At 37.0% G+C, this 18,918-nt stretch overlaps 3 protein-coding genes across 3 annotated transcripts; 1 reads left to right on the top strand and 2 right to left on the bottom strand.

Moving 5' to 3' along the window:
- Window positions 1-18: 18 nt before the first annotated feature.
- Window positions 19-1,069, top strand: LOC143727380 (myeloid-associated differentiation marker-like protein 2). Its single transcript, XM_077219286.1, has one exon. It carries the CDS (start codon window positions 99-101, stop codon window positions 948-950), a length of 852 nt encoding a protein of 283 aa, XP_077075401.1. The 5' UTR covers window positions 19-98; the 3' UTR covers window positions 951-1,069.
- LOC143727364 (MSS51 mitochondrial translational activator) lies at window positions 966-5,299 on the bottom strand. Its single transcript, XM_077219285.1, has 6 exons — window positions 5,151-5,299; window positions 3,664-3,807; window positions 3,453-3,577; window positions 2,801-3,364; window positions 2,226-2,316; window positions 966-1,888 (listed from the first exon to the last, which is right to left on the bottom strand). Exons 1-6 carry the CDS (start codon window positions 5,165-5,167, stop codon window positions 1,690-1,692), a joined length of 1,140 nt encoding a protein of 379 aa, XP_077075400.1. The 5' UTR covers window positions 5,168-5,299; the 3' UTR covers window positions 966-1,689.
- Window positions 5,300-5,462: 163 nt separating this feature from the next.
- Window positions 5,463-17,912, bottom strand: LOC143727250 (MSS51 mitochondrial translational activator). The gene is made up of 7 exons (XM_077219279.1): window positions 17,664-17,912; window positions 16,261-16,476; window positions 15,955-16,101; window positions 12,518-12,642; window positions 11,862-12,425; window positions 7,288-7,381; window positions 5,463-6,443 (listed from the first exon to the last, which is right to left on the bottom strand). The coding sequence occupies exons 2-7, from the start codon at window positions 16,416-16,418 to the stop codon at window positions 6,251-6,253; spliced, it is 1,281 nt and encodes a 426-aa protein (XP_077075394.1). The 5' UTR covers window positions 16,419-16,476; window positions 17,664-17,912; the 3' UTR covers window positions 5,463-6,250.
- Window positions 17,913-18,918: the final 1,006 nt, after the last annotated feature.

Raw genomic sequence — 18,918 nt, 5'->3', positions numbered from 1 at the left:
AATATTTAGGCCTATCAATGCAAATCATGCCGCTTGGAGTTACTGTCCTCTTGAGCACAGCTCACACTTCAGTGGTTTTGGGATTCAGATGAAGAACAATGGCATTGTGCGGACTGAGTCTGAATCAGTGTCTCCGGATCCTCGAGATGGCGTTCTGCGCGTTGGCCCTGATCATCCCGATGTTCCGCGGCTCCATGTCCAGTCCGTACGGGATCTGGTGTGAGTTCGTGTGGGTCTTCGGACTCATTGTGGCTGTGGTGATCTTCGTTGTCGAGAAATGCCTGGTGGATAAACTGATAGAGACCTTTGTGCTGAAGCACACATGGGACGATCTCTCCTGCGGACTGACCCTTCTGTCATCCCTCATGCTGTTATCCGCATCTCTCATCTATTGCACTGTGTTTGTGTGCGCAACATGTATCGCGGATATGATTTGCGCCATTTTCTCCATTCTGGCATGTGTCGTGTACCTATTGGACGGGGTGATGTTAAAACTAAAGTGTCCTGAAGGTTATCTGTCCAGAGTACGAGGAATCCTGCGCTTCACCCAGGCGTTAGTGGCCTGTCTCCTATTCACTGCGGTCTACAGCTGCTTTAAAGGGGTGGAAAACCGATTACCTGCTGGTTTGATCTGGTGCATTCTGGTCTACGTGGTGTGTTTTCCCACCGTGGTGGTGATTCTTACACACCTGCAGAAGTGTGTGGATCTTCTGAAATGCTGTGATCTCAATAAGTTGGAGCTGGTGTTTGACGCAGTGGCTGTAGCTCTGTACGTGTCTGCGGCCATTATCTGGCCTGTGTTTGGATATAAAAACTATAGAAGAGACTCATTAACCCACGAGAATCGCATTCATGACCTGAACCTCGTCACAGTCATGACGTATGTGAACTTGGGGCTTTACGTCGCAGACCTCGTTTTGACATTGATTGTGTTTTGTAAAAACAGGTAGAAGTAGAGTCAGATGTTCTATTTCATGAGAATATTTTATTATTTCAATAATTCAAAGATGAATGAAGTCTGGTTTTTCATACAATACAGTGCCTTGCAGGAGAAATGTGATTGATTTTTAATATGTGAAAGAGAATGTTGGATAAAATCAAATAAAATGGGCTGAGCAATGTCAAAAGATGTACAATTTATTTGAATTCACACAATAATTTGTCTTTCTTTCTCTCCACATACACATACACACACACACACACACACACACTTTATTATTCTTTTCAATAAATAATACATATTTCCTGAAAAAGACTAATAAAATATAATCAAATAAAAACAGCTGATAGTTGCAAATTGCTATACAATTTTTGTAAACGTAATGTGGTGATGTTTAAACTGTAACTTCTATTGTAAGCAGAGTTTATCTTAAAATGATCTTGTATATTATGTTCATCATTGAAGGACACAGCACACTCACTGAGGAGTAAAATGCAGATGAAGACACATAAGCAGACAGCTGGACGTACTGTATAAAATCATATCTTTTATATTAAACGCATTGATACTAACATTTTTTTATTATTTCATTCTTATAAGCCTTGCATGGAAAAAAACATCCCATAACAAACATTACATTACTTGTAGACTTTCATTCAACGCATAAACTACTAAAGTCTGTCTTCTACGGTCACTAGCATTATCTTTTAAATAAAATTGAGGTTAAGGTTCGGTTCAAAAATCCAGTTTTAGTTCTGTTCTTCCTCCTCTTTCATCTCCAGCAGTCCACAGAACGAAATGTAGAGCGAGTTGCAGTAAATGTGTGCTTTGTTGGGGCTTTTTGGCAGTTGTTCAGGTTTCAGGGAACTGAAGGGGTTTGAGCCGGAGTCCTTCACATGCATTTCCAACTCCAAGAATATCTGGAGAGAACTCTGCAGCTCTGCTTCACTGAAGATAGATAGATAGATAGATAGATAGATAGATAGAGAGATAGATAGATAGATAGACGGACAGATGGATAGATAGAACGACAGATAGATAGATAGAACAACAGAGATAGAGAGAGAGACAGACAGAACGACAGAGATAGAGAGAGAGACAGATAGAACGACAGAGATATATATATATATATATAGATAGATAGAACAACAGAGATAGATAAATAGAACAACAGAGATAGATAGAGAGAGAGAGAGAGAGAGAGATAAGCGTTAGTAAAACAGTGATTATTCTCAGATACGGAGTTCTGTCCAGCATGTGTGAATGTTTATTTGTCATAACATACTTGATCATGGTGAATAAGGTCGGGATATTGTAATCTCGTAACAGCAGGAGCGTCGCCAACCAATCCTGACTCATTTCCTGTCCGTCAAACCCTGCAAATAAAGTACATAATCAATGAAGCTCAAACACAACAGTAATATTAATTCTGATATGATAACATATAAGAGTGAATCGTAAGTACACAACTGTTCATAAGCTTGGTCAATAAGTATTAATTAAAAATAATAAAAATATTAATTCTTTTATTCAGGATGCATTAATCCTGAAAAACTATGCATCACGGTTTCCACAAAAATATGAAGGAGCACAACTGTTTTCAACATTGATAATAATCAGAAATGTTTCTTGAGCAGCAAATCATCATATTAGACTGATTTCTGAAGGATCATGTGACACTGAAGACTGGAGTATTGATGCCGAAAATAGAAAACTTATTTTAAATGGTAATATTTCACAGTATTACTGTTTTTACTGTATTTTTGATTACAGAAATGCAGCCTAGATGAGCATTAAAGTCTAAATCTTAAAAACTCCAAAATTTATAAGTGTGTATGTGTTTCTGATGTTAGTTTGTACCTGGGTGAAATCCAACCACTAGATCTGGTTTGGCTGCTTCTCCTTTCTCTACAACTTCCTCCCAGAACTGATGGTAAAGGCCCTTGTAAGCGCTGATGTAAACTCTTCCCCGGGGTCCGAACGCCCTCAGCGGAGGCCTCATGATGGGCCCCTGCACGACCTCGGGCCCCACCATCACCACCTCCAGCCCCTGGTGCCCCGGGAACATGCGGCTGAGCTCGTCCATGTCCGTGACTCTGGCTCCCAGCGTCTCGTTGTGACCGGCTCCGACCACGTGGATGGTGAGGGGCCGGGAATACGGGTCCAAGTTAAACATCCTCAGGCCCATTCCAATCGTCAGGGGCCGAGAGAAGAACTCGCTGCACACCCGCCACACAGACTCACGAAGCTCCGCCTCCTCGGGCCTCGGCCTGCTGCCATTGGTCCAGAGATCTGTCATGTTTTTCCCCGACAGGATTGGCTCCAGACGGGGAGTCAGATCTCCTTGCATGGACAACCAGTCCTTCCAACAACTTACTTTGTTAGCAGGACGAGACCACACCTCCGTAGGGAAAGGAAGATCTCCTATTGGATATTAGGAATGATTTGAAATAAACACGGGTTGTGCTAAAAAACAGTAATGGAGGCGTGTCTGAATCTTCATAATCCTCACCTTTATAAAGGAGCCACTCGACGTGTCTGTCCACCGCCGCCATGCACAGTTTGTTGCAGTAGAGTTTATGTTGAGGCCAGTCTTTCTTCTGACACTCTTTACTGCAGTAATACACATTCAGACAGCTGCACAAGACAGGGATATAGATGTGATTATAGATGTGAGATATGACATGCAGCTTCGCCTCTTCATAATCATCATGTCATTGTACCGTGTGCATCGCTTTAGCGAACCCGTGACCTGTGATGGGAGTCTCTCACACCGCGCACATATTTTGAATGATTCCTCCATTTTCTCAAACATCTCCTTCGTCGAGCCGAACGTAAGAGGCTTATTGGCCTTGCTGTCTGAAACACTGGAGAGACAGAGAGAGAGAGAGAGACAGAGAGAGAGAGAGAGAGAGAGAGAGAGAGAGAGAGAGAGAGAGAGAGAGAGAGATGTAAAGCTGTGGTTGTGACAAAAATGAGTGCCTGGTATATTCTGATAATATGGGGAAATAAATGCAAATGAAAGCTGAAAATTCAGCTTTGCATCACAGGAATAATATACATGTGAAAATATATTCAAATAGAAAACAGTTATTTTAAATCGTAATAATATTTCACATTATTACTGTTGTTACTGTATTTTGGATCAAATAGCATAAGAAACTTCTTCAAAAATATCAAAAAAATCGTACCGAACCCAAACTTTTCAACAGTAGTGTATTTATGTCCAAACACTACAGTATGTTTTGCACAAATGAATATGTTATGTGTAAAAGCGAGTCAAATTAGACAGATGAAGCTCAAAAACACGATGCAAAACTATACATATTGATTATGTCAAATTAAACATGACATACACAACAATAAATACAGGTTCACTTGCTGTAAGACGATAAAAAATGGTATGCTTTGTGCTGTGAATTATTAATACATGAAACTGGTTAAATTTGTGTATTTGCAATTGTGTATATTTTCTGGGGCTATGCAGTTTATGTTAATATTGATCAAGTTCACTATAAACTTTGGCATTGGAAACGACAACATATCCAACATATACTATAACTAGTGTTACTGCAAGAGTAAGGTTGAATTCTAATAAAGACCATATAATTCGGGGTAAATGTGAACACTAGAGAGAATCAGTGATAGTTTAGTGTTATTAGCCTATTCTAGGTTTGCAAACCCCTGCTCTTTTAATAAAAACAAATGAAGCAGCAGGAAAAACAGGAATTAATGTAGCCTATAAACAGCAGATTGTCAATGTCCAGTATTTGATTTAATTAGGCTACTACACAATCATTGAGAGCACTCGTGAGGCCGCAGTGAATGAAGAGAAGCACAGACAGCTGCTGGGATATTTATATCACATCTCTAAATATCCAGCATGCAGTGAGAGACGGCTGAGACAAATGTTATAAGACACACAGCTTGTTTAATGCACGAATATGAGCTTAATGACATTACACGTAATCAACAAACACATAAAGAAATAACTAGGAACGACTAAATTATAAACTCTTGAACTATTTCAATAAATAACTAGTAATAAAACTTTACATCCATGTCTGCTAAGGGACTAAAAACTTTAAGAAGTGCACGTGTGTCAGTGCATAATGTAATATATCCAGACTGAAATGGATCACGTGACCTCGTACACACTTTATTACAGTAACATTACAGTCAGAGCATGGTTTTAAAGCGTGGGTCTTACCTGCTGGAGTCGCTCATTGTTCCCGATCACACGTTTACAGATGAAGTGAAGCTGAGCTGTTAGTTAGCGGGTGTGTCGGGTGTTTTATGCCCGCGCGCGCCTGTGCGAGTGTTTTCTCGAGGCTTCTGTGACATGATTCTCGGGGTGTCTACATTCTCATCAATCTCTCACCGACAGTCAGTGTTATTAAAAATAATAACAAGTCAATATATATATATATATATATATATATATATATATATATATATATATATATATATATATATATATATTTTTTTTTTTTTTAAGATACATATTTCAATGACAGACACGTTTTTTATTTGCTTATACATTTATTAGCTTCATAATAATACTACTTTCATATCAAAGAAAATTATCTAAATTAAAACAGGGGTAATACACAATCGGACACAAGTTCTGACTCGGGAATCAAACAGACCTTCCGTTTTAAAATTAAAAGAATGTAATATAATAATATAATATGAGCGAATAAAGAAAATGTCATTTCATCACTAGAGGGCGCTAAAGTTTTATAAAGTGTGCTGCAAATAGTTTTTAAACATTTGTTTCTTGAAATATTTCTTAAAATAAATACTGTTATCGCATAATAAACTGTAATACATATTTACATATTTTCCTTTTAGTGTATGTATGTGCCAGCCAGCATCCAGTCAGCACGCTTGATGTAGCCTAAGTATAATCCATTTATTTCCATACAAGATTTTGTCCAAAGAGAAAATCAAATTAAAACTGACAACCTACCGCCATGTGGTTGATAAATGTTTGTGTTTTACTGACAGGCATCTTGGGCTGACTACTAAATCCCTTTAAGCAGAACCTACAGGTGTTGTCTAGGTGCAATGACCGGTTTGCAACACTAGGGAGAGGTATTCAGCTCAAAGAAATGACAAAGAGGTAAATAGAAATTTCACCCTCTCATTAAATAGACAAATATTATACTCTAATTCCAATAGACAACTCAAAGGAAATTAAGAGGGTATTGTCTGCGACTTTTTAAAGATGTGACTGATGTCCAAAGAGTAAAGACATGTGATGACTTTTTTGAGAAATGCATTCAGAAAGCAAAGGTCTCTGTAAATCTACTCTTCCTCCTGTTGTGTCTCCAGCAGACCCTGAAAGTAAATATAAAAAGCGTTGCAGTAACTGGGGGTTTTGTTTGGGCTGGTCTGGACCTGCTCGGGTTTCTGGGAGCTGAAGGGATTCGGTCCGGTGTCTTTAACGTCCATCTCAAGTTCTTTGAGAATCTGCAAGGAATACTGCAGTTCTGCATCACTGCAACAAAGAGACACAGCAGAGATGATGACAGTAGTTTCTGAAACAATCATGTAGGAAGAACATCATGTTCATATTCCAGGATGACAATATCCAGATTCATCAGGCTCAGATTGATGGAATGTGAACATGATTTTCTTCCTACATGATTGTTTCAGAAATGAAAAGCTACACACTCCATCAGTTAGAGTTAGAAGAACTGTTGCCAAACATATAACATGTTAGAAACATAATAATCACTGCAATAATGTTCCAATCATAGACTCTTAAGCATTTAAATCCAAACAGCGAGTTGTTTTTTTTGGCCGGCAGTGTAATATTCATATGCTGTTCAGAGCTATATGTGCCTTACAGTTACTACATGAAATAACATTTAAACCTAAAATATTTTTTTATCACAAGTCTGACTTATTTTCCTCGCAATTCTGAGTTTATATCTCAAAATTCTGAGAATAAAAATCAGAAATGCGAGTTTGTATCTTGTAAGTCTGATTGTGAGATCTACACTCAGAATTGCAAAGGAAAAAGTCAGAAATAGGAGATATAAACTTGTCCTGTTTATTTATTTTTTTGCAATTGGTTGAATACAAGCATCAAACTATCACTTTCTGACACCATCCGCCCACTGTTATAGCTGAAGAGCTGTTGACTTTTTTTCGACTCTCTGATTGGTGTAATTTTATACAAGCGACTTGGCATTGCGTTTCAAGGGATATATTTTTTTCATGCACTCCCTGGAATCAAACCCATGACCTTGGGTTGAATAAAAAAGAAATCTTGGAAACCCTGGAATATGCTGAATGCATGTAAAACACTTAATTCGAGTAGTCTGTGTGTCACCTACTTGTACATAGTGAACATGGATGGGATGTTATAGTCTCTGAGCAGCAGTAAGGTGGGCAGCCAGCCCTCTCCTAAACCCTGAGACGCGTGAAACCCTGCATGAGATCACACACACACACACACACACACACACACCGGAACACAGTGAGAAACAGATCCATCAAATCACACACAAAGAGAGTTTAGCTGGATAATCTCTGTCTTTGTTTGTCTCTACTATGATTGATAGCGAGTACATCCTCTCTTCCCAGATTCGATGTGTTGTCGTGTGTGTGTGTGTGTGTGTGGATATGAGCAGATCTGAAGTTGACAAGTGCTGTCAGGGACCTAGAAGAGCAGCAGTGCTATAAAGCGGTGAGAATGATGGAGCGATGTGTGTTTGTCACTACTGCATGAATTTTACTTGGTTTTCAGCATGATGATGATGATGATGATGATGATGATGATGATGATGATGTTTTGTCACAAAGGAAAGTTAGTTGAGACAAATGACCAGCTTAGAAGCAGTGTTTGAGATTCTGGTTTTATTTTCAACTAGTTTGTATTTTCATATTGTTCATTCTAATTTTAGTTAGACATTTAGTCATTTTGTTGTGTGCTTTTTATCAATTTTAGTTTTTTCGTTGTTTTTTTTTAAATATGTCTGCTTTTTATTTATTTTTTATTTTAGTAAGTGCAAGGTACATCAACTAGCTGAAGTATTTAGATTATATACTAGCTGTAAGTTTATATTTGATTTTATTTCAGTTTATTTTATTTGAAGTATGTATATTTTAGTGATCGAACACTAAGAATTCTTGAGTTTCGACATTTAAGAAGGAAATAAAGCCTGGTAAAAGTTGTAAGGACACAAGCGTCTGTCACAGTTTTTACTTGCATGTGTCCCTGCGAGTGTTAATTTTACCGCTAAGTAAATAAGTAACAGGTCATTTAACAGATGCTTTGATTTAAAGTGACTCACAGTTTAGTTATTACAGAGATAATCCTCAGTTAGAGCTCATCTTACATCAGATCTCGCAGGATTTGAACCTCTGGTGAGCAGCCTGGACTTTAACCACTACACCACGACGAGGTAAACACTGATGTTACTGCTAAAATACTGTTCAAGTAAATGAAGTTGTTCAGTCTCTTCTAACATGTCTGTGTGTATGTGACTGTTGGTGATTCTGGAAAACTGCTCAGGAATCTCTCAAACTCTCAGCTGTTATATAAATCACGGCTAGTAAAAGTCGGACAGAGATGAATTACAGCGCTGGTGAAGTGGCACCTGTCTACAGACTGAATCTGCCTAAAAGAAACATCCGTCTGATGCTATAGATGGAAACTAAACCCCCACTGGAGCTCAAACGTCTGAACATCAAGACAACAGAACCAGTGAAAGTCAAATCTCTCTCAACACCTCAGACTCACTACACAAACCAAATATTCCATATTCATTTCAGTGAAATGGTTAAAAAAGACTCACTGATTGAATTGAGTCTTTGCTTTTTTTTGTGTAGTAAAATATTTCGTTTATTAATGCAAATCAATGTTTTACATAAGACAAGTGTGCTTTTTCTCCAACTGATGAACGATAAAAACTTTGACAGCCAATCAGAATCCATTTCGCTCTAAAGCGCTCGAGCATTTAAAGCGACAGAGACATAAACTGCAGCGTGTGCTTAGAATAAACAGAACTATATTGTGCGCTGGTGTGGATGCTAATACTGTATAGTTATCTTTATAGTTCTTGAACGGGCCTGAAGTCTTTATCGATTTGCATTGAGGACCAGTGTTGGTATTAACTTAAACTATAAGAATTAGCTTTCATTAATTGAAATAAAGTGCAAATAAAATAAAATATATATTTAGATGAAATACTGAAAAAACTAAACTGAAAAAAAGTAAAAAGTTAAATGAAAATGAGAAATGCTGCATTGGCAACTAACTGAAATAAAATAAGTTTAAAGTTGAAGTAATACAATTATTACAATTAAAACTAACACTAAAATAAATATGAATTAAGAGAATAAAAATGACAAAAGCACATAACTAAAACTAAAATGGAACCTGAAGCTGAAAATAAAAGATTAAAATGATCAATAAATACTATAATAATATATTAATAATACTAAAATAACACGATTGAAGTCATTAATATGCTAATGCACATCTAAAAGTTGACAAAAAAACTCAAACATAACTGATTTTAGAAGATGTATCACTCCAAAAAATAAGCTGTTGAACCAACTTAATTAACGAAAACTTTTCCACGAAATTGAATTACATTTTTTCAACAAAATCTAATTTGATTGAAATGATTTGTTGTAATCTTGCTGTATGAACTTAAATTAATTTAGTCAAGACTACTAAAATAATTGTGTCATTCCTACTAGATAAAGTTCACGTTCATTTATTTATTTATTTACTCTGTTGGCTAGACTTGAGACTGAGGTGGGCCTAAAAGCTTCTGTCTTGTCATGGTTTCGGTCGTACCTTTCTGACAGAAAGTTTAAGATGGGTAATTTCTCCAGCTCCATGGCCCCTCTAACCTGTGGTCTTCCACAGGGCTCCATTTTGGCTCCCTCTTTATTTTCTCTATACATGCTACCGTTGGGCGATATCTTAAGGATATACAGTGTATCATTTCATTTGTATGCGGACGACACCCAAATTTACATTCCATTGAAGAGAAATGATCCTGCAGCGTTAAACTCTCTTCTGCTATGCCTAGAGGAGGTGAAGGCATGGCTGGCTCAAAACTTCCTCTCTCTAAATGATGATAAGACCGAGGTCATTGTTTTCAGCCCGAGTGAAAGGTCTCAGTGTATAAGCCCAGACTTGGGGAGCCTATCTCCCTTTAAGTCTACAGGAGTGCGGAGCTTAGGTGTTCTTGTTGACCAGTCTTTAAAATTTGACAAACACATATCAGCTGTCATCAGCTCCGGTTTCTACCAACTTCGTTTACTATCTAAAATCAAAGACTTTCTTACTCCGATAACTTTGGAAATGGCGGTTCATGCATTCATCACGTGTAGGCTAGACTACTGCAATTCACTTTATTATGGGATATCAGTTTCTCAAATTGCCCGTCTTCAGTTGGTCCAAAATGCTGCGGCTAGACTTATTCTCAACTGTCGCAAATGTGACCATATCTCTCCAACTCTTAAATCATTACACTGGCTGCCAGTCCGGCAGAGAATAGATTTTAAAATCCTCCTATTTGTTTTCAAATCTTTACATAACTTAGCTCCAGTCTATCTTTCTGAACTTATTCATCCCTATACTCCGTCCAGAAGCCTAAGGTCTCACGACCAGGCTCTGCTGGTAATCCCTCGTGTCAGACTTAAGCGTAGAGGGGAGCGTGCTTTTGCAGTGGCAGGGCCTCGTCTGTGGAACACCCTGCCCCTAGAGATCCGAACGGCCCCCAACCTTTCTATCTTTAAGTCTTTGGTAAAAACTACCTGTTCTCTTTAGCATATTGATCTCTATTTTTAATTATTTTACTATTGAGTCTCTGACAAGGCTACTCGTAGCTTTGCTGCTTTTTATGTGTTCTATGGGTTGTTTTGCTGTTTTTTCTTTTCTTATTTGTGTGTTGTGTAAAGCACTTTGGTCTGTCTAAGCGGCTGTTTAAATGTGCTATATAAATAAATGAACTTGAACTTGAATGAACTAAAGTTTTGTCAAGTTAACTAGATTTAATTTTTGTCCTGCCTAATATCATCAACATTATAATTTTGGCTAATTTGACTTTTACAATTACTTTCAATGATAGTAGCTACTAGCGTTCAGTTTAATTAGAACAGCTTTTTACATAATAATATTAGATATGACTTGTGCAGGTCTGTGAGTGTGGTTTAATGCATATGTAGTGTACAGACCCTAAACACAGTCGTCACTCTTCTGCATAATGGTAACCACAAAATTCAAAAACATTAGAGAAAGTCCTCTAAGTTTCTAACATAACTGAACGTTAAATACTCACATTAACTAACAACATCTTTCCATTTACTGAAAAACACATAAAATAACACTTTAATCCCTAAATTTACCCTCCTAATGCAGTCCCTTGCAAAGCATGCTGGGAACTACACATCCAATGCCCAGTTAGTTGTCAACAAAAATGATTCATGTAGTTTTCACACAAATTAATTAAGTAAACTTCAGTTTTAAATATATTAGGTTGATTGAACACAATTAAATTAAGTTGTGACAAAATATTAAACAATCGTGTTACTTTTGCCTATTTTAATTAATTAAATTTAGCAAGAGGCAAAAATAATTTTTTTGAGCGTATTTAAAATGTAGTCTTTAGGTTAACGACTCATTTTATACTTCAGTTTTTTTTGTCTAATCAAATGTTACTCATTATTTTAGTATTTATGCAATATTATAGTATTTAATAATATTTTGCTTTATTTAATTTCTATTTCAGTTTTAGTCATTTTAGTACTTCAACTTAACCTTATTTCAGCAAAAAAAAAAAATCATGTAATATTTATATTTGAATTTATTTCAGCTTTATTTAAATGACCAGAAATGATAGTGTAAGTTTACGTGTGTACTGTGTGTGTTTCTGAGGTTAGTTTGTACCTGGGTGAAATCCAACCACTAGATCTGGTTTGGCTGCTTCTCCTTTCTCTACAACTTCCTCCCAGAACTGATGGTAAAGGCCCTTGTAAGCGCTGATGTAAACTCTTCCCCGGGGTCCGAACGCCCTCAGCGGAGGCCTCATGATGGGCCCCTGCACGACCTCGGGCCCCACCATCACCACCTCCAGCCCCTGGTGCCCCGGGAACATGCGGCTGAGCTCGTCCATGTCTGTGACTCTGGCTCCCAGCGTCTCGTTGTGACCGGCTCCGACTAGATGTACGGTCAGAGGCCGGGAATACGGGTCCAGACAGGACATTTGAATCCCGAGGCCCACCGTCAGGGGCCGAGAGAAGAACTCGCTGCACATCCGCCACATAGACTCACGAAGCTCCGCCTCCTCGGGCCTCGGCCTGCTGCCATTGGTCCAGAGATCTGTCATGTTTTTCCCGGACAGGATTGGCTCCAGACGGGGAGTCAGATCTCCTTGCATTGAGACCCAATCATCCCAACACCTGACGTCTTTAGCGGGACGAGACCACACCTCCGTTGGGAAAGGAAGATCTCCTATTGGACCACAGGATGATTGACAGAGTACAGAATACTACTTAGCAACCACTCACGACTCCCTAGCAACCCCATCCGCTGTTCTCTCTCACCCGTGTGAACGAGCCACTCCACCAGCCTGTCGATGGAGACCTTGTGCAGCGTTTTACAGAACTTCTTATGCAAAGACCAGTCTTTCTTCTGACAGTCTTTACTGCAGTAATACACATTTAGACACCTGAGACGACAAAGCACACACAAAACAGACGTTAAAGAGTTCTAGCACTAAACATATTACATAATGTCATTATGAGTCGAGGTTTCAACAGACAGATTAAAAGGTCTGTGCTGTTTTTAGAAGCTGCCATCATCATTTCAGTACTTTAAGTTTTTATTACAGTATGGTGGCACATCATGAGGTGTGTGTGTGTGTGTGTGTGTGTGTGTGTGTGTGTGTGTGTGTGTGTGTGTGTGTGTGTGTGTGTGTGTGTGTGTGTGTGACCTTGTCGTAAACATTTCTCCTCTGCACAAAGGCTAAAAAAATCGGATCAGGTTTTAAGAGAACAGCCGGCAGAGACAAAAGGAGACATAACCAACTATGTTAAGATGATATATATATATATATATATATATATATATATACAGTAATAATAATAATAATAATAATAATAATTTTATTTTTATTCATTTTTATTTCTAACGCGCTTTTCTTAGACTCAAAGCGCTACAATATACAAAAAACAACAACAATAAGATTCAATAAAACAAATACATTCATTTGCAATAAGCAACTCTGAAAAGGTGTGTCTTTTTATTATATTAAAAAAATACAATATGTTGTATATTTTATATAACCAAAACTTAACTCTTAGTAGTCTGTATATGTATATGTACACACTGCCCGGCTAAAAAATAAATAGATTATTATTGCAGTGATTATTATGTTTCTAACATGTTATATGTTTGGCAACAGTTCTTCTAACTCTAACTGATGGAGTGTGTAGCTTTTCATTTCTGAAACAATCATGTAGGAAGAACATCATGTTCATATTCCAGGATGACAATATCCAGATTCATTGATGGAAATTGATGATGTGATGTTATTTCCATCAAGATCTTGTATTGTCAATGCAAGAGTCCAGCACTCTGTAAAGTCTCCTCCAGCACATCCCAAAGACTTTCAATGAGTTTAAGCTCTGGATTCATGTGTGAAAATGATTCTTCAAGCTTTTCACAACCATTCTTTCACAATCTGAGCCTGATGAATCTGGATATTGTCATCCTGGAATATGAACATGATGTTCTTCCTACATGATTGTTTCAGAAATGAAAAGCTACACACTCCATCAGTTAGAGTTAGAAGAACTGTTGCCAAACATATAACATGCTAGAAACATAATAATCACTGCAATAATGATCCAATCATAGACTCTTAAGCATTTGCCTATTTTAATCCAAACAGTGACTTTTTTTTGGCCCAGACAATGTGTGTGTGCGCGCGCGTGTTTGTGTGTGTGTATATATATATATGTGTGTGTGTATGTATGTATGTATATATATATATATATATATATTATAAAATATTTTGTTTTATATATTTTATTAAATAATTTTCCATTAAAAATAAAAATAAATAAATAAATATATATATACACACACACACACACACACGCCCGCGCGCGCACACACACACACACACACACACACACACACACACACACACACACACACACACACACACACACACACACACACACACACACACACACACACACACACACACACACACACACACACACATAATTTTATTTTTGATATTTTATTTAAACCATCACTGAACTCTAAATAGATTGACTTCTTAAGTAAGGTTTACGGCTGGATCATTATTGAAGGAATGTGAGATCTTGTGTGTGTGTGTCTATCTGTGTGTGTGTGTGTGTGAGCTGACGCTGGGATTCTCAGCAGTCTGTTCAATGAAAGCCTGAATGAGTGAAACCCAACTGGCCTCCAGCTTCACTCAGCTCTCAGCTCTCAGTCTGTTATTTTTAGCTGGATGTCTGTGGTCGGATCTCTGCAGTGTCTTATTCTTCTGAGCCAGAACAGTGTGAACTGAACTACACGGGGAGATCTGGGGTCACAAGTGCGATCCACTAATAAAAAAGTACCAAAAAACCGGGTTGCAATGGCTACGATATTTTTTATACTAGGATTTTACAACAATTCAACGGAGCTTACTTACTTAGTAATTTTGTGGTTGCTACGACTTTACTAAAAGATCGCAGCTGAACCTGTTAATGTAGTAAAACAATGGCTTATTTTCATAAGTGCTGCAGTCACTATGGTTTTACTACAAGTATCATAGTTAAATTATGTTCCCTGTTGTAAAACCATAGTTATTTTTTGTGATTATTATTGTGATTATGGTTTTACTACAAATACCATAGTTAAACTATGATTACTGTGGTTTTGAACGGGTTGTACAACTTGATGAATTGTTTAATAGTTCATCATTTGTGGTGCTGAGGTATTAGCATGAGGGTTGGGCTAGCGTGTTAGCATATAGCATTATCTCTGGTGTTCAGATAGAGGTGTTAATATCTGGCATTAGATTTGTATGTATATTAATAAGCGGGTGATAATGTGAGGGCAGAAGTCTTCAGGAGAGACAGCAACAGCTGTGTGGGATAGAGGGATTATTGACAGACTGAGACTAGAGTGACCAGACGTCCCTGTTTTTGCTGTTTTGTCCCTGTTTTATGTCCCTGCTTTACCGCATGTTCAAAACACTCGACAAAAACACTGCAAAAGCCGGACCAACATGACCTGCTGGTTACCTGAAGCCCAAACACATAAGAAAAAAATCATGCTTTAGTAAATATTAATTATGAAATGAAAATCATAAATTTGATTTAAATATGATATTAAACTGAACATAATTTCACTTTTTATGGCATAATTATGATTTTTTTATGGCATACTTTTGACTTTTTATGTAAATTTTGCCTTTTTCTGTCATAATTATGATTGTTTTGGTCAATTTCGACTTTTAGCCATAATTATGACGGTAATTTTGACTTTTTATGTCATACTTTAATACAAAATTTCATAACTTAGAATGTTGACTTTTGTCATAATTTTGTCTTTTTAAAGTAATAATCATGATTTTTAAAGTCATAATTTTGTCTTTTCAACTTTTTATGTAAAAATAATGACTTTTTGTGTAATAATTTTGACTTTTTAAAGTAGCCTAATTACTATTATTAATAATTTGTCATAATTTCCTCTTCTTGTCATGACTTTTCAAGCCAGAATATTTTGACTTTTTGTCATAATATTGACTTTTCAATGTTGTAATTATGTTTTTAATGATTAGCTTTTTATGTGATAATTTTGACTTTTTGTCATAATTTTGTCATAATAATGATGTACAAAAGTTTGATGTTTTGGTCTTCCATAGTTACCAGAGCAATCGTGATAAAAAGTGAACTATGTCCCTGGTTTCCATTCTATAAATCTGTGTCCCTTCGTGTCATCTGTGCTGTACACTCACTTGATGCAGCGTTTGAGCGCTTTAGGGTCCGGAAGGTTGGACGGTAGTTTGGAGCAGCAGGCACAGAATTTAAACGTGTCTTCTAGATTTTGAAACATTTCTTTGTAAGAGCGAAAGCCCACCTTTCCTTTTCCCTCCAATACTGCCCTGAAAGAGAGAGAGAGAGAGAGAGAGAGAGAGAGAGAGAGAGTGAGAGAGTGAGAGAGAGAGAGAGAGTGAGAGAGAGAGAGAGAGAGAGAGAGAGAGAGAGAGTGACAACATCTGAAGGCTTCAAGCTCATTTTTACACTACATGTGTGTTTCTCACCTGTAATCTTTGTAGTCTTTCATCTTGAGTTTGTCTAAGATGACCTTAGAAAGTCCAGGAACGTTACAGTCCAGAGAGTAAAACCCGAACTGATCCGAGTAAACGCTGCTTGAACTCGGAGTGAAAGAGTCTGTGAGCGCTGGATCCGGACCGGCCATTGTGGACGAGATCTTCACCTGCACACGAGACTACAGCTTTCTGTTCAGTGTCTTTAGTCTGTTCATTCACAGAAATATTCACATCTCAGCCATTAGTTAATGAGTACAGTAACACTCATTTTGTCATAGGCTATTTCAATTCAAAATGAAAAAAAAAAAAATTAGAATTTGCTAAATGAAAATACCCTCTATATGAGGACCATTCATTTTTTTCTTTGACATTTTTTTTATGACATTTTAAATCCTAATGTCAACTCTAAGAATCGTATTACTGTAATACAAATAAGTAAATATAAAATAATTGATCTATAAAATTATATATATTGTTAAGTACATTTAATTAAGTGTACATCTCGATAATATTTGTTGTTGAGCCTATAAAAGTTTGGGGCTGTAAGATTTTTTGATGTTTTTAAAATAAGTCTCTTCTGCTCACCAAGGGCTGCGTTTATCTGATTTAAAACACAATAAAAATGTGAAATATTATTACTATTTAGAATAACGTTTTCTATTGCAATATATTTTAAAATGTAATTTATTCCTGTGATCAAAGCTGAATTTTCAGCATCATTACTCCAGTCTTCAGTGTCACATGATCATTCAGAAATCAGTATAATATGATGATTTGCTGCTCAAGAAACATTTCTAATGATTATCAATGTTTAAAACAGTTTTGCTGCTTCATATTTTACTGGAAACTGTGATATACATCTATTTCAGGATACTTTGATGAATAGAATGTTGAAAGAACAGCATTTATTTGAAACATTCTTTTTTTTGGTAACAATGTAAATGTCTTTACTGTCACTTTTGATCAATTTAATGTGTCCTTTCTGAATAAAACTATTAACTTTTTCCATTCATGTTTGTTTTTAGGAGACATTTCTTTGTGAATTGCTCACAACATTATCATAACTTTCACATCCGATTAATGCATTAAACAATTTTCACCTACAGATGTGAATCCTTGACATTAAAGGATCAAATCGCTATAGAGACACATGAACAAACATGATAAACGACACGTGACGTCAGTGCTCCAATATTTCACATCAGATACTCACAAACAAACCCATCAATCTTTCAAACCACGAAAGAGACAGACGGAGAGTGAAAGTGATTTGTTTTATCACGTAGTAGCCTATTTCTAATATATTTTTACCTGCATACTCATATAACCAATAAGATAAACTACCACTGCAAAAAAAAAACTACAAATATGATAGCTTGAAAATCAATACTCACAGTCAGACACTGCAATCTGTAAATGAAAGCACAGCTCCTGAGAAGGCAGATTGACTGACGATGTTCTGCTTGTTCTTCAGTAACTGTACCTCTCTTTGACACACTCATCCCTCTCTCCTTTTTTGGGATGAGGGAGGGACGGACGCTCGTCCAGGTTGAGGGAACGTGTTCAAATTACCCAGAATCCCCTTCCCCCTGAGCTCTAGAGTTTCCTGAAGAGCTCCTGACCCCGAGCTCGATTATTGCCCTAAATACTTTAATGCAGCCGTTCACTCTCTTCCCTCTCTTCATCTCTAACGACTTGCCCTGATCCTCAGGAAGGAACTCAAGTGCTTTTAAATTCAATAGATGTCTGCCGGAATTTTGCTACCATTAAAGGCAGGGTAGGTAGAAATCCCCAAAAATACTTTTTTCCAAATTTGTTTAAACTGTCTTTATATATCAATGCATAATTAAAATGTAAGTACTCTGGAAAAGAAATTATAAAAATCGAGTGTCTGTAGTCCTCTCAGGACTGTAATAAACACAGCTCATTATCCCATTCGGGACGAAAGAAATGATTGGCTGGGGCGACTGTCACTCTCCCTCGCTACCATGGATACCACCTCTGCTGATACAGGAGCAGCCCAAATGCGCGCACCCGTTTGAAGAGACACGGAAGCTAGTAATAACAATTATGGCAGAGAAAGAACAGTCAAAATTCTCAGTAATGTTACCTACATATAGAGGCAGCGAGGTCAAACAAGTTAAAAAAAGGAAGACAGTATTTGAAAAGGCTATGAACAAAAAGTCTTTGGATAAATAAAGAAATCATACTAGAGTCAATATCGGTGTGGCTTTTCCAGCGGTGGCGACTACTGAGGGATCTCAAGGGGCTGAAAAGTGACTCCATGATGGCTTTATTTCTGCTGGACAGGTAATCTTGCTGCACTGAAAAAAATTTGGAGTAGGATTTACTTGAAAAAAGCTAGGCAACTTTTTCCACTCAGAAAATACTAGTAAATTTACAAAGATTTGCCAAGTAAAAACCTAGACATATTTATCAGTAGCTTTAATTAGAAATCTTTAAGTTAAAATTTACTTGGAATATGGAATTAAGTTAACTGTACTTAACCTAGTTAAGTGAAAGTAACAAAGAAAATAAGTCATTTTATCTTGGCTAGTAAAAGGTTGATTAATATCGATTTAGTTGAAATTTCCTTTGCATTACATTCTACTCAAACAATTTTATTGAATCATACCAGTCATTAATAGT

The sequence above is a fragment of the Siphateles boraxobius genome, unplaced genomic scaffold (assembly GCF_051911475.1).
Source record: "Siphateles boraxobius isolate OS27281-9 unplaced genomic scaffold, OSU_SipBor_1 12, whole genome shotgun sequence".
Taxonomy (NCBI): Eukaryota; Metazoa; Chordata; class Actinopteri; order Cypriniformes; family Leuciscidae; genus Siphateles; species Siphateles boraxobius.
Note: the sequence above shows the minus strand (reverse complement) of the source record. Positions and strands in the feature narration are given on the sequence as shown.

Coding starts and splice junctions, on each gene's coding strand:
- LOC143727250 (XM_077219279.1), bottom strand. CDS start 16,418: ATGGCCGGTCCGGATCCAGCGCTCACAGACTCTTTCACTCCGAGTTCA. Junction 12,643..15,954: donor GCGCTCAAACGCTGCATCAA/GTGAGTGTACAG, acceptor TTGTCGTCTCAG/GTGTCTAAATGTGTATTACT. Junction 7,382..11,861: donor AGTGGTTGGATTTCACCCAG/GTACAAACTAAC, acceptor GATCTCATGCAG/GGTTTCACGCGTCTCAGGGT.
- LOC143727364 (XM_077219285.1), bottom strand. Junction 2,317..2,800: donor AGTGGTTGGATTTCACCCAG/GTACAAACTAAC, acceptor CTTTATTTGCAG/GGTTTGACGGACAGGAAATG. Junction 1,889..2,225: donor ACCTTATTCACCATGATCAA/GTATGTTATGAC, acceptor ATCTATCTTCAG/TGAAGCAGAGCTGCAGAGTT.
- LOC143727380 (XM_077219286.1), top strand. CDS start 99: ATGGCATTGTGCGGACTGAGTCTGAATCAGTGTCTCCGGATCCTCGAG.